We start from the raw sequence: 11,295 nt of genomic DNA on the forward strand, positions 1-11,295 counted from the left end.
TTCGCTTACATCAGAGGGACACAAAGTCGGACGCAAAAGGAATGCAATTGGGGGGGTGGCGCTCAGGTGCAGAGTTTGACTCATCATCATTCTTGGGTCATGACACATTCTTCGTGGGTGCGTTGAAGGACCCCAACATCTGTCCATCCTTTCACTAATGTGCCCCAACAAGCACCTGTGGCCTCAACACCAACATAGAAACCGGAGCACGACTCCACGTCCACCCTCCCCTCTGGTCCTCCGCCCCGTTGTCCAGCCTCTCCTCACTCAGGGTACCGCCTGAGAAGGGACACCACCCTTCTCTGGCTTCTCCCGTTCACGTCCTCACCAGGCGGGGGCGGGCACTTTCATAAAGTTATTAACTTATGAAAGCCCTGTTGCATGCTGTGCATCATCTTTGAGGACTTACTCCTTCCATGTCCTATTATACAGGGTGGAGTGAAAGTAGGCTTGCAGTTGTGTGTATGGAAAATAGCACAACAATGAACAGATAATAATACAAGAGCGCACTGTTTCGCGTCCTCAAACCGTAAATGTCCTTTTGCCTCGCCCTGTAGTGCTGGGACTACTCCGCACCGTGGCAGGAACTGTGGCAAGCCCGCTCGGAGCGCTGTATGAACACATGGTGACTGACTTATCTGTTACTGTTACTGGAGCTGAAGGTGGGCATTTGGGCCGTTTTCGGATCTGGGTATGAGCACGCTGGCCCCCGTGAACAGTCTGGTTCCTGCGCCCTGGGGGGTGCTCGGGAGTGTCTTGTGGGCGTGCACTTGGAGCAGAACGGCCGGCCACGGGGGCTGCGGAAGCTCACCCTCACAGGGGAATGGAGTTTCAAGGGGGCTGTGGCGACTGACACTCCCACCAGGAAGTGCTACAAGAGGTGCGGTCTCCTCCTCTGGATGGGGTCTCACCCTCTCTGCCCCCAGGTGCCCACCGCTGCCCCTGCCGCGGCAGGAGCTCAGGGTCTGCTACAAGGAGCAGGGTCTCTGCCTCCAAGTCGAAAGAGAAGACGAGAAATGTACACATGACTAAATAAGGACAAAAGCAGCGTTACCCGAGCAGTATAAATAAAGTGTATTTGAGTTTTCAAAGAGGCAAAGACAGCAAATACATGTTGTGGGGAGACATCAGTTTAGCGAGCTTCCAGGTTTACAAACACACACACACACACACACACACACACACACACAATCTGGCGGAAACCAGGCTGCTGAGACATTTTCTTTAGACTATACAGCAGGTTTTAATTTTAATGAACTACCAGCACTCCAAATTGAACTTTCCCATAACATCAGGACTTCTGCATTTTCCTGGAAAACGGGGCGATGTTGGAAACGGGGCGCTCGCTCTTGCAGGGGGACTGGTTGCATGTCAGCGCCCCCTCCTTCACCCTAGCATCTCCCACCACTGACCCACGCCCAGCCCGCGGAGAGCACGGATTGACCTGTTACCCCCGAAGACACCAGGGTTCGCGGTCGCGTCTCCGACACCCCGCTCCCTGCTCCGTGCGTGTTCCCGACTCCCCCAGAAGCTCTGCTCCTCCGAGTCGCTGCGGCCACTGCTCCTGCTCGCCGTCTCCGACCACCCCGTCCCCTGGGCCGCCGCGACCCCCGGCGCATACCTCTAGGTCCCTAGCCACTCTGTGCGCGCACAGCGGCCCCCCTCCGCTAGGGCGGCAGTGCGCGGGTGCCGGCGGCGCACGACCTCCGCGGGCCCAGCAGGCGCGCCGTACGTGCCGTACACGTTGGCGGAAGTCGGTCTCTCCCCTTTGCAGCAAACGTTGGCTCCACTACCTAACCGGCCTTAGAGGTGACGCCGCAAGTCCAGACGCGTGGATCCCGGCCCCCGGAAGGCGCGCCCGCATTCGGGACCTGGCCCCAGGCTCCCACTCCACCTCTCGCGAGACCCGTCTGAGCGCGGCCCGGTTTCCATGACGATCGCGTGGCCACGCCCCTCTGCGGCCGGAACTTCCGGCAGCTGTGCCCCGGAAGCGGAAGTGCGACGCCCAGGCTGTCAGAGTCGCGGTGTTACTCGGGGGGTCCCGAAGTCCAGGGAAACCGTCTCTCGCTGCATTCTTCGTGGCCGTGGAGCGCTTCCCCCCTGGCGGGTGGGAGCGCAGAGCCGGAAGTGCGAGATGAGCACCATGTTCGCGGACACGCTGCTCATCGTTTTTATCTCCGTGTGCACGGCTCTTCTCGCCGAGGGTAAGGGCGGCTGCTGGCCTGACGTCCGGGCTGGCCCCGAGGGGAGGGTCCCAGGCCAGGGGTTCCTCGCGCGGCCGCGGGACAGGTCGCCAGCCTTGCTCGCTTGGGGGCTCCACCTGCTCTACCCCAGGGAACCCCGGGGCGGCTCGTGCGCAAGGGCGGGGGAGGTGGAGTGCGCGCGACGGCCGGGTGTCGCTGGTCACGGGCGTGTTCGCGGAGACACTTCCACACCACGCTCCAGGCGCTTCGGTTGAAGCGTCGGTTGTTGGGACCGGTGCAAACATGTCTCCATGCAGCACGTCGCTCTTGCTGTTGCAGGGATCACCTGGGTCCTGGTGTACAGGACGGACAAGTACAAGAGACTGAAGGCGGAAGTGGAAAAGCAGAGCAAAAAACGTGAGTACGGCTGCTTCCTTTCTGACGTAGTTTCAATAGAAAACAGAAGAAGAATTGGTTTCAATAGGAAAGAAAACAAAAAAAGGAAGTAGTTCCAGTGGGTCAGGTGCATGCAGCAGCTACTTGCAGGGGGTGCTGGAGGAGCACCCGCTGATAGGGACAGCGGAGAGGGATGCGGAGACCATGTCGACCTGAAGTCTGGTTAGGAGCAGACTTTTATGCGGAGTGTCGCGGTGTGAGAGGTGCGTGTTAGGGGCGGTGGAAGCCTTGTTGACCCAGGCAGCCTCTCGGGTGCTTAGAATTTGCCTAGGGAAGGATTTCCAGACAGAGGTCGTGGCAAATGTGCAGGAAGAGGGGCATGTTAAGGACCGAGGTGTGTTTCGGAAATAGCAGGTCGTTAGAATTGGTATCAAGGAGAGTGGTGTCCTCGGGACAAGTCCTGTTCCGGCTGGCTGAAGGCATGTTGGACGGAGAGGTTAGAGCAAGTCTTGTTTGTGGCCTTTGAAGTGAAGCCGGAGTTGCCAGGGGACACGGCCGAGGGCGCTGCTGGGGGTTCAGTGAGGACGGTTCTCGGGGGCTCTGTGTGGCTGTCCGAGTTCTTTTCTGTGTCGTAAAGATTAAATCTAACTTTTGCATCTTAAAATCCCTATGGCTTCCTGTGTTCTGGGATTTTCTTTGTGGTTTCACATGAGTTTGGTGTGTTTTCCTTCTTGCAGTGTCTCCTTTGACCCACCTAGCAACCGTGTGTGGTCAGTTGTGTGGACGTTACCCTCCTTTGTGGAGAAGGAGGTGGGGCTTAGCAAGGTTGAAGGTCATGTTAATGTCACAGCAGAGGAGGAACTAGAGGGCAAGTCAGGCTTTCTCAATTGCTTCGTCTCGAATTGTCTGCATTGTAGAAATGGTCGTCTTGACGCCTCAGTTCAAACTGATGTGGTTGCTGGGCAAAGCTTCCATAGTTATGGTTTTTGGTAAAATTCCTCAGCGTGCTCACTTGGAAGGTGAGTGTGAGGTAGGCTGGTGATGATGGCAATGACCCTGTCCTTCAGGGGCACTGTCAAAACTCAGGATGTGGTTGTGGTCTTCCCGCCTGTCATCAGCTCGCCTGCGGTGGCTTGCCGTGTGGGGCTCACTGAGGTCGTGCGCCACAGAACAACGGGCAGCGGCCCCGTCTTCTGGACGCCCCGGGCCGAGCACACAGCTGGTGCATGTAGCACCCGAGACGCTGCACGGGAGGCGATTGGGCGCGCCCCCCGTGGGACAGATGTCCTCGTTGCGGATGTGTGCTCTCTGCTGATGCCCTGCGTTTGGAGAGCGGTGCGGATCTGGGCGAGAAGCGCTTGTGGGGCTTCTGAGAAACGCGCGGCCGTAAGTAGATTTGAACCAGGACGAGATTTGTGTACCGATCTGATCCTTGGCGTCATTTGGAGAATACTGATGTTACCCAAAAAGCTGTCCTACTGTGCTGGGCCTTTGACAAAAGATGTTTTCTTTTTTATTTGAAGATTTTATTCATTTTTTCCTTTTGTTTTAGAGAGAGGGGAAAGGAGGGCAAAAGACGCATTCTTAAAGGTACTGAGTGGGTTGCTCTGGCTGATGTGGCCCAATGGAGTGAGCGCTGGCCTGTGAACTGAAAGGTCGCTGGTTCCAGTCCCGGTCCGGGCACGTGCCAGGCAGCAGGCCACATCCCCAGTTGGAGGTGTGTGACAGGCAACCAATCAGTGTCTGTCTTACACACTGATGTTTCTCTCCCCCTTTCCCCTCTCTCTAGTAGTAAATAAGTGAAATCTTAAGAATGATAAAAGGTACCGAGTGTGTTGATTGAGGTGGTCTCTGAGTATCAGGGAGCAGGTGTGCTTTGAAGATCTGGAAGTCACCTTTCATGGTGTTACCTTGCAGCACCGTGAAGCTTCTCCATGTTAGTTCAGTAACGATAGAGGTTAAAGTGTGTATAATTTGCTGCTGTGACAAAATTGCATGAGAGCATTTGTGAGGTACAAGTATTACAAAGTGCGAAGTGTTTCTGTTTGCAGTAAAGCGGGATGAAGGTTTCTGAGTAATGTGTGAACCGAGAGGTCTTGGGAGCTCAGAGTGCGGCCATGCCAGTCGGGGCAAAGTGTGTCCAGGGTACACGTTTTACGTTTGTCAGCCCCACCGTCTCCACCGCCTGTAGCATGGGGGCGGGGGGAGGCTCTGGTGAGCAGGCGTCGGCGCGGCAGGGTTTCTCTGTGGTCTCGTGCGCGCCCGGGTTCCGGGCGGCAGCCCCCTCGCTGGTGGTCTGCAGTCCTCGTCCCGACCACGCCCGCGTTCTCCTGCGGTCTTTTATGGGCCCTGGAGTGCGGGCGCCTGCCCCGTGGCCGGTGTGCGGGGCTCCGAGCGCAGGGTCGGAGCAGTGGGCTCCGTCGTGACCATAACCAGAGTCGGCCTGGGACTCGAGCCTTTGCCACGGGCTCAGACTCTGTGTCTTAACTTTAACTTTAACGCACGTCGCCTGTCACCGCGCCCCTCTGCGTGTGCAGTGGAGAAAAAGAAGGAGACCATCACGGAGTCGGCCGGCCGGCAGCAGAAGAAGAAGATCGGTAAGTCAAGTTACTGGTGCGCACGCCATGCACGTGTCCCGGGAAGGGGGCGGTCTGAGTGGCCGACGCTGTGACGACGGTGCGGACAGTGGTCACACGTGGGAACGAGCCCGTGGCCCTCTGAGTGCTGGCTCACGCTGCCTGTCCCGGTTGTCCCGGCCGTTTGGCGGGCAGGCTTGTGCAGCTGCTCCTTGTGCTCTCGGCTCTGAAGTGTCAGCCTCGGGGAGCGACGTTGGCAGCTGCGGCCTTGAACTTGGCTGAGGGGTCCTGGCCTTGTCCGGGAGACATTCTGTCTCCCGTCTGGGGTGGTCGTTTCCGATGGAGCCTGCGTCACCTGCGTCCGTCACTGCCTGGCCTCCTTCCCGGGGCTCACGGGGGTGGAAGTCCACAAGGGCAGGAGCTTTCTGCCGAGTAATTCTCGTCTCGTCTGAAGCCTGGCGAAGGGATTCTGGCCTTGCGGTGTATTTACAATTTAATCACCAAGTGTAGCTCTCTCCCAGGAGACAGCGTGTGAGTGACGGGACGTGGTCTGTGTGCAGGACGCTCCCGGCTCGGGGGTCGGGGAAGCGGTGTGTTCGGTTCGGACACCGTGTTCTGTCCCAGGAGAGAGCTCGGCCGGGTGCATGGCGCCGGTGGCCTCTCCGGGTGAAAGGTTTTCAGTTCAGTGTGGGGGGCCAGGGTCTTCCAAGGGGCCTGCAGGCTTGGTTCCGTGGCCACATGCTGCCGTGCGTCTGCTGTGTGGGGCCGGTCACCCTGGAGAGACGCCGGGAGATGCGGGTGGGAGGGAGGGCGGGCAGTGGGGGAAGCCCAGGGCTCGGGCCGGGGGGGCAGCACATCGGGGCGGGCAGGAGGGGAGAGGGCGGTCTCGGGTCTGAGCGCGGTGGGCTCGGCGCGCCTGTGTGACTGTGCCTGTGTGACCGTGCCTGTGTGACCGTGCCTGTGTGACCGTCCCTGTGTGACGTGGGGGCAGATGCTAGGCGCGCCGGCGGTGCTGGCTGTGGAGCTGGCAGAGGCAGGAAGGCTGCGAGGACGTGCTGGAGCCCTAGGCTGATACCCAGTAGCTGAGTCCACGGGGTAAACAGGACCCACGGGGAGACCCCACAAGGCCTAGGCCCGAGGGTCTGGAGGGCACGGTCGGCAAAGGCAGGCGCGGAGCTCGGAGAGGGCGCAGCCAGAGTGGCCAGGAAGCAGTGTCTCGGACCCGGTCCGGGCAGGAAGGTCCGAGGTCGGGTGTGCCGTGTCTGAGGGGCAGAGCTGGACCGCGCAGGTTGGGAGACCGGAGCTCTGCCAGGCAGGCGGGAGAGGCGAGGAGACGGAGGCGGCCGCCCGCTGTCCTCAGAGCGATGCCGGGCGCCTGAACCCGCACGACCTCCACGCGGAACGCAGCCTCGAGTTGCCTGTCACCGAGCAGAGGCGTGAAATCGTCCTCACGAGGAGCTGAGCCTCAGAGCTCACCGGGGCTCACCAGACCCGATACTCGTTAGGGGCTGTGGGAGAGGCAGACGCCCTGTCCGCGCCAGAGGTCTGCAGGCTGCGCTCCTGGGTGGCGCCCGACTGCCAGGAGTCCGTGGCCCTGGGCCGTGCTGCTCTCTCTGGACGGTGTAAAGTTGACCCCGAGCTCTGGCCTGGGCGTTGGCGCCGTGAGGCCCGAGGTGAGCAACTCCCGCCCGGCGCGGTCTGCCATGGGCTCCGCCTCGGGGTTTGACTCAGGGGTGTGCTGCTTCGTGCGCAGAGCTCAGAGAGCACAGAGAGCACAGACGGCTCCGGGGCAGCTTTCAGAGCTGAAGCCTGAGCCCTGGCCGGGCGGCTCAGCCAGTTGGAGTGTCATCCCGTGCGCAAGGCTGCGGGTTCCACCCCCATTCATTCGGGGCACAGTGTCTCTCTCCCGTGGGGGCCTCCCGTCGTCTCTGTTCCTCTCTCTGAAATCAGTGCACGTGTCCTCCGGGGAGGGTTAGAAAAATAACCTTGGAAGATTTCCACGTATTTAAATTGGAATCGTTTGGGGCTCTGCTGGGGGGAGTTTTCTGCTCGTGCGAGCGTGCCGTGTGCCCGGTGATCAGCTGGGCTGTTAACACGGCGCGAGAGGAGCGGAAGCGCTCTCACAGCCCCGGCGGCGGCGGCGGCTTCGCGGCTGCCATGCCCCGAGCCCCGCGCCCCGCGCCCTGACCCCCTCTGTGTTCCTTCCAGAGAGGCAGGAGGAGAAACTGAAGAACAACAACCGGGACCTGTCCATGGTAAGAGCCCTGAGCACGCCTGCCTGCCTTTCTGGTGAGCCGCGCGCTGTGCTTTAGCCGAAGACCCCGATTTGCACCGAGACACCACGCTCACCTGTGAGAAAGGTGGAGCCCCTGCAGGCAGGCAGGCGTGCGGAGTGGCGGTGTTCCCTGCGGGTGGAGGCGGACAGGGGCCTCGGGGCGGGACAGCTCTGCCCAGCAGCCGTCCTTTGCTCCGTCCCCAGGGTTCTGGACTGGCCCCCGGGTGGAGGGTCTGCTTCTTCCTTCTCTTAACGCTGCCTCTTTGGTCTGGGGGATCCAGTCACCCCAGTGTGTGTGTGTGGGGGGGTGTTACAGAGGGCCTTCCGTGTGCCCTTTGCCCTTGGAGGGGCCTCTGTCCCCAGGGGTGTGCCGTGCCGTGCCGTATGCGGTCCGGGGTTTGTGACCGCCTGCTCACAGTCCGCCAGCAGTGGCTTGTCTGAGCATCTCCTGCTGCGACGGAGGTGGGCCGATGCCGGGCCGGACCGCTCTTCCTTCGGAGTCCCGGGCACCTCTCCTGGGGCGTCTGCGCTCTGCCACAGTTTTACTGAGAGACCTTCGGTGGATATTTTTATCTTGACCTCTTACTAAGAGGATGATAATTTAGAGGCACATTTTAAAAAAATAACTTACTTTTCTCTTGGCACAATTATTTCACGTTCACCATAGCAAATTTGGGGTCTGCCGAAAGCGGGGTAAAGACGCAGCTACCACAGCTGCTGATCGTGCCCCTTCCCGACCTCCCGTTGGCCGCGCCTCTGGGGCGGGCGGGTGAGCAGGAAGGTAGCTGCAAGCAGCGGCACTTCTAACAATGGCCCACGCAGATGAAGGTTTCCCCACGTGCTCCCGAGGTCAGGAGGCGGTGACCCCGGCCGGGGAGGCAGCTCAGGGACACCGTCCGGTGTGCAGGCAGCCGGCCGGAGCCTCAGGCTGTTGGACGCGCTCCCTCCGCCCCACCCTCGGGGCCCCCCTGCTCTTCGGTCCTGGCAGGAAGGAGCGGCTCGAGCCTGGAGAGGCCTGGAGCATACGCTGGCTTCTCCCTTTTCCGAGTCCTGTCCCGCTTGTGCTTAGGACTCCCCAGCCGGATCGGGCCTCAGGGCCGCCCGGGGTGGGTCCCCCGCAGACAGCCAGGAGAAGAGGGCTGGCAGGCGAGGGCGGTCGGCCAGCAGACGGCTTTCGGCTAAGGAGCGCCTGTGGAAGTGGGGCGCGAGAGCAGAACTCGGGCGGTGTGCCCGGGGCGGCGGTTGCCCGCGTGCAGTGACGGTGGGTGTGGTCCCCCCGCAGGTCCGCATGAAGTCCATGTTCGCCATCGGCTTCTGCTTCACCGCCCTGATGGGGATGTTCAACTCCATGTGAGTACCGCCCGCCGTCGGCCGCGGCTCTGCGGCCGGCCGTCCCCGGGGTGCGGTGTGCGCCGTCGTCCGGACCCCGGGGTTGGCAGTCCGCCCGCCTTCCCCCGACCGCGCTCTGCACGAGCCGCACGCACTCGCACGGACTCGATCCGTGTGCCATCCCGGGCCACCCGGGGGCGCCGCGGCCTTCCTGGCCGTGGGAAAACCGCGGTCCCCTGCTCTCTCCTTCCAGATTTGACGGCCGAGTGGTGGCCAAGCTGCCGTTCACCCCGCTGTCCTACATCCAGGGCCTGTCGCACCGCAACCTGCTGGGAGACGACAGCACCGACTGCTCCTTCATCTTCCTGTACATCCTCTGCACCATGTCCATCCGGCAGGTGAGCGCCGGGCCAGGGGGCCAGAGACCCGTGGGGCGTCCCCCAGCCTCCGGTGCGGTCGGCTGTTGGCTCCCGAGGCCCCGCCCGGGTCCGTGCAGGCGTCCTCCCCGAAGGTCGGAGAGGTCCAGCGAGGGACGGCATGTCCGCTGTGCTCGCGGGGCCTGCGCCAGCCCTTCCTCCTGGGACTGCGTGCGTGCGCCGTGGCCCTGGGGGTCCCTCCCTCGCCTGTTCTGGGGCCCGGTGCCCCGACTGTGGGTCGGGGTCACTGACCCGTAGGGACGGGCGGAGGCTGGAGGCCCAGATGGAGCTCACACGGCCCCGCACTCATCCGGTGGGCGGCCCGCCTGCTCCTGTCTGCCCCCAGGGCTGCGCCCCTGTCTTTGACGGCTGGCTTTATCCCCGCGCTGCTCCGGCCGGCTTTACTTGCTGTCGGGGTGATGTACGTATTTAATGCCTCGTCAGCCGGCGCAGCCGGAGTGCGAGCCAGCCGTGTTTCCGAGAGCTGGCTTCCGCGAAGGCGAGTCTCTGGAAGAGCCGTGGCGTCCGGTCCAGGTGGGGCAGCTGGGAGGCTGGGGGCCGCGCTCCCCTGGAGGAGGAGTCAGGCCCGGGTGACTCTGCCGGGGTCCGAGGGCCCTCGCTGCTTTGGAGAAACTGAAACGGGGCGTTTTGGTCCCGGCCTGCGGGGGCCCCCCCTCAGGGAAGGGCCCCCCTTCCAGACGCCGCTCGTGAGGGTGCTGGAGGTGCTGTGTGCTGAATGAGAGGGGCCGCCTTTCAGGGGTCTCCACGGGGACAGGCAGCTCCTTGGTTCACGGACGGGAGCCCGCCAGGTGAGAGGGCGCCTGTCCGTGGCCTCCACTGCATCGTGGGCCCTTAGGAAGCCACACAGCAGCGGCAGTCGTCCCGCTGGAGCCCCTCCTGGACGCTGGTTGGGGGCCTTCCCCCTCCCCCGGGGGGCCGAGTAGCCGCCCCTCTGCAGCCCGTGGTGACCCCGCCTCCGCCCCGCCTCCCTCGCAGAACATCCAGAAGATCCTCGGCCTGGCCCCTTCGCGGGCGGCCACCAAGCAGGCCGGCGGCTTCCTGGGCCCGCCGCCCCCCTCCGGCAAGTTCTCCTGAGGCTGAGAAGAGCCCTGCCATCCCCAGCCCTTGCAGAGGTGCTCAGAGGAGACCAGCAGCTGTTTCGTAGCGAAGCCGTAGGCAGCCGCCGCACTCGGGCCTCTCCCCAGTCCTGTCCGGGCGTCTTGGGCGGGACCTGGTGCGAACGGCACCCACAGACCAGCGAGCTGGTGGGCTGGGGCCAGGGCCAGGCCTCCGGTCAGTGTGTCGGTCAGGGACGTCCCGGCAACGCCACTGCAGTGCACACCTGCCCGTCGGCTCACCTGGCCGCCCTCGGGGGCCGGCTCCGAGACCACCGAGAGCCTGCAGGCTGCGTCTCCCTGAGCCCCCAGCTGGCGGGGAGACGGGTGTAGCTTCCCCTTAGTTAGCGACCCTCGATCGGAACCGATTGTCGTGTGTGTTTTTCAAGCCAAATACATGACCCGCAATCAATAAAGAGGCCCAAGCTGTAGCTGGCTCGCCCGCAAGGAGAGTTCTGTGTTGTTTTGCCGCATTTGCTCATACAGGTGTTCAGTGATCTCAGCGTAAAGGTGAACGCTGGCCAGGAGGAGAGGGGTTATGCGTGTTCAATGTCCTGCTTTGTCATGTTCGTCCCCTGTGCCCCAACTGTGCAGCCGTCCTGCTGCAGGGACTGGAGGGGGTGGGGACTCACAGGGGCAGAGCCGTGCGGGTCCTGGGGTCCTGGCCAGCCCCCTGCCCCCCGGGCGGCCTGCTGGGCGCTCACGGGGGCGCCCGCAGCGAGGCTGGGACGCAGGCTCCGGGAGGCAGGCAGGCCTGCGCAGCCTCGAGGGGAGCTGTTCCAGTGACTGGCTGGTCTGAAAAGTGTCAGGACTGCTCGTCTGGGCGGCGGCGAACCAGACCGTCGTCGCTGAATTGCTTGTGCTGGCGTCCCAAGCCAGGAAGCCCGTGCTCCGCTGGAACCCGCAGTTCGGCTGCCTTGCCGTGTAAAGGACGGTGTGCCCTCTTCTAGTTAAAGGAGGACCGGCAGCTCGGGCACATCGGTGCCCGCCCTGGGCTGCTGGGGT

The 11,295-nt window shown here is 62.6% G+C and overlaps 1 protein-coding gene across 1 annotated transcript; it reads left to right on the forward strand.

Annotated features, from left to right (window-relative positions):
• The first annotated feature begins 1,976 nt into the window (after positions 1-1,976).
• TMCO1 (transmembrane and coiled-coil domains 1) lies at positions 1,977-10,742 on the forward strand. Its single transcript, XM_028530784.2, has 7 exons — positions 1,977-2,204; positions 2,523-2,600; positions 5,117-5,176; positions 7,364-7,410; positions 8,713-8,780; positions 9,013-9,157; positions 10,172-10,742. Exons 1-7 carry the CDS (start codon positions 2,135-2,137, stop codon positions 10,268-10,270), a joined length of 567 nt encoding a protein of 188 aa, XP_028386585.1. The 5' UTR covers positions 1,977-2,134; the 3' UTR covers positions 10,271-10,742.
• Positions 10,743-11,295: the final 553 nt, after the last annotated feature.

Source organism: Phyllostomus discolor, chromosome 14 (assembly GCF_004126475.2).
Source record: "Phyllostomus discolor isolate MPI-MPIP mPhyDis1 chromosome 14, mPhyDis1.pri.v3, whole genome shotgun sequence".
In the NCBI taxonomy this organism is placed as follows: Eukaryota; Metazoa; Chordata; class Mammalia; order Chiroptera; family Phyllostomidae; genus Phyllostomus; species Phyllostomus discolor.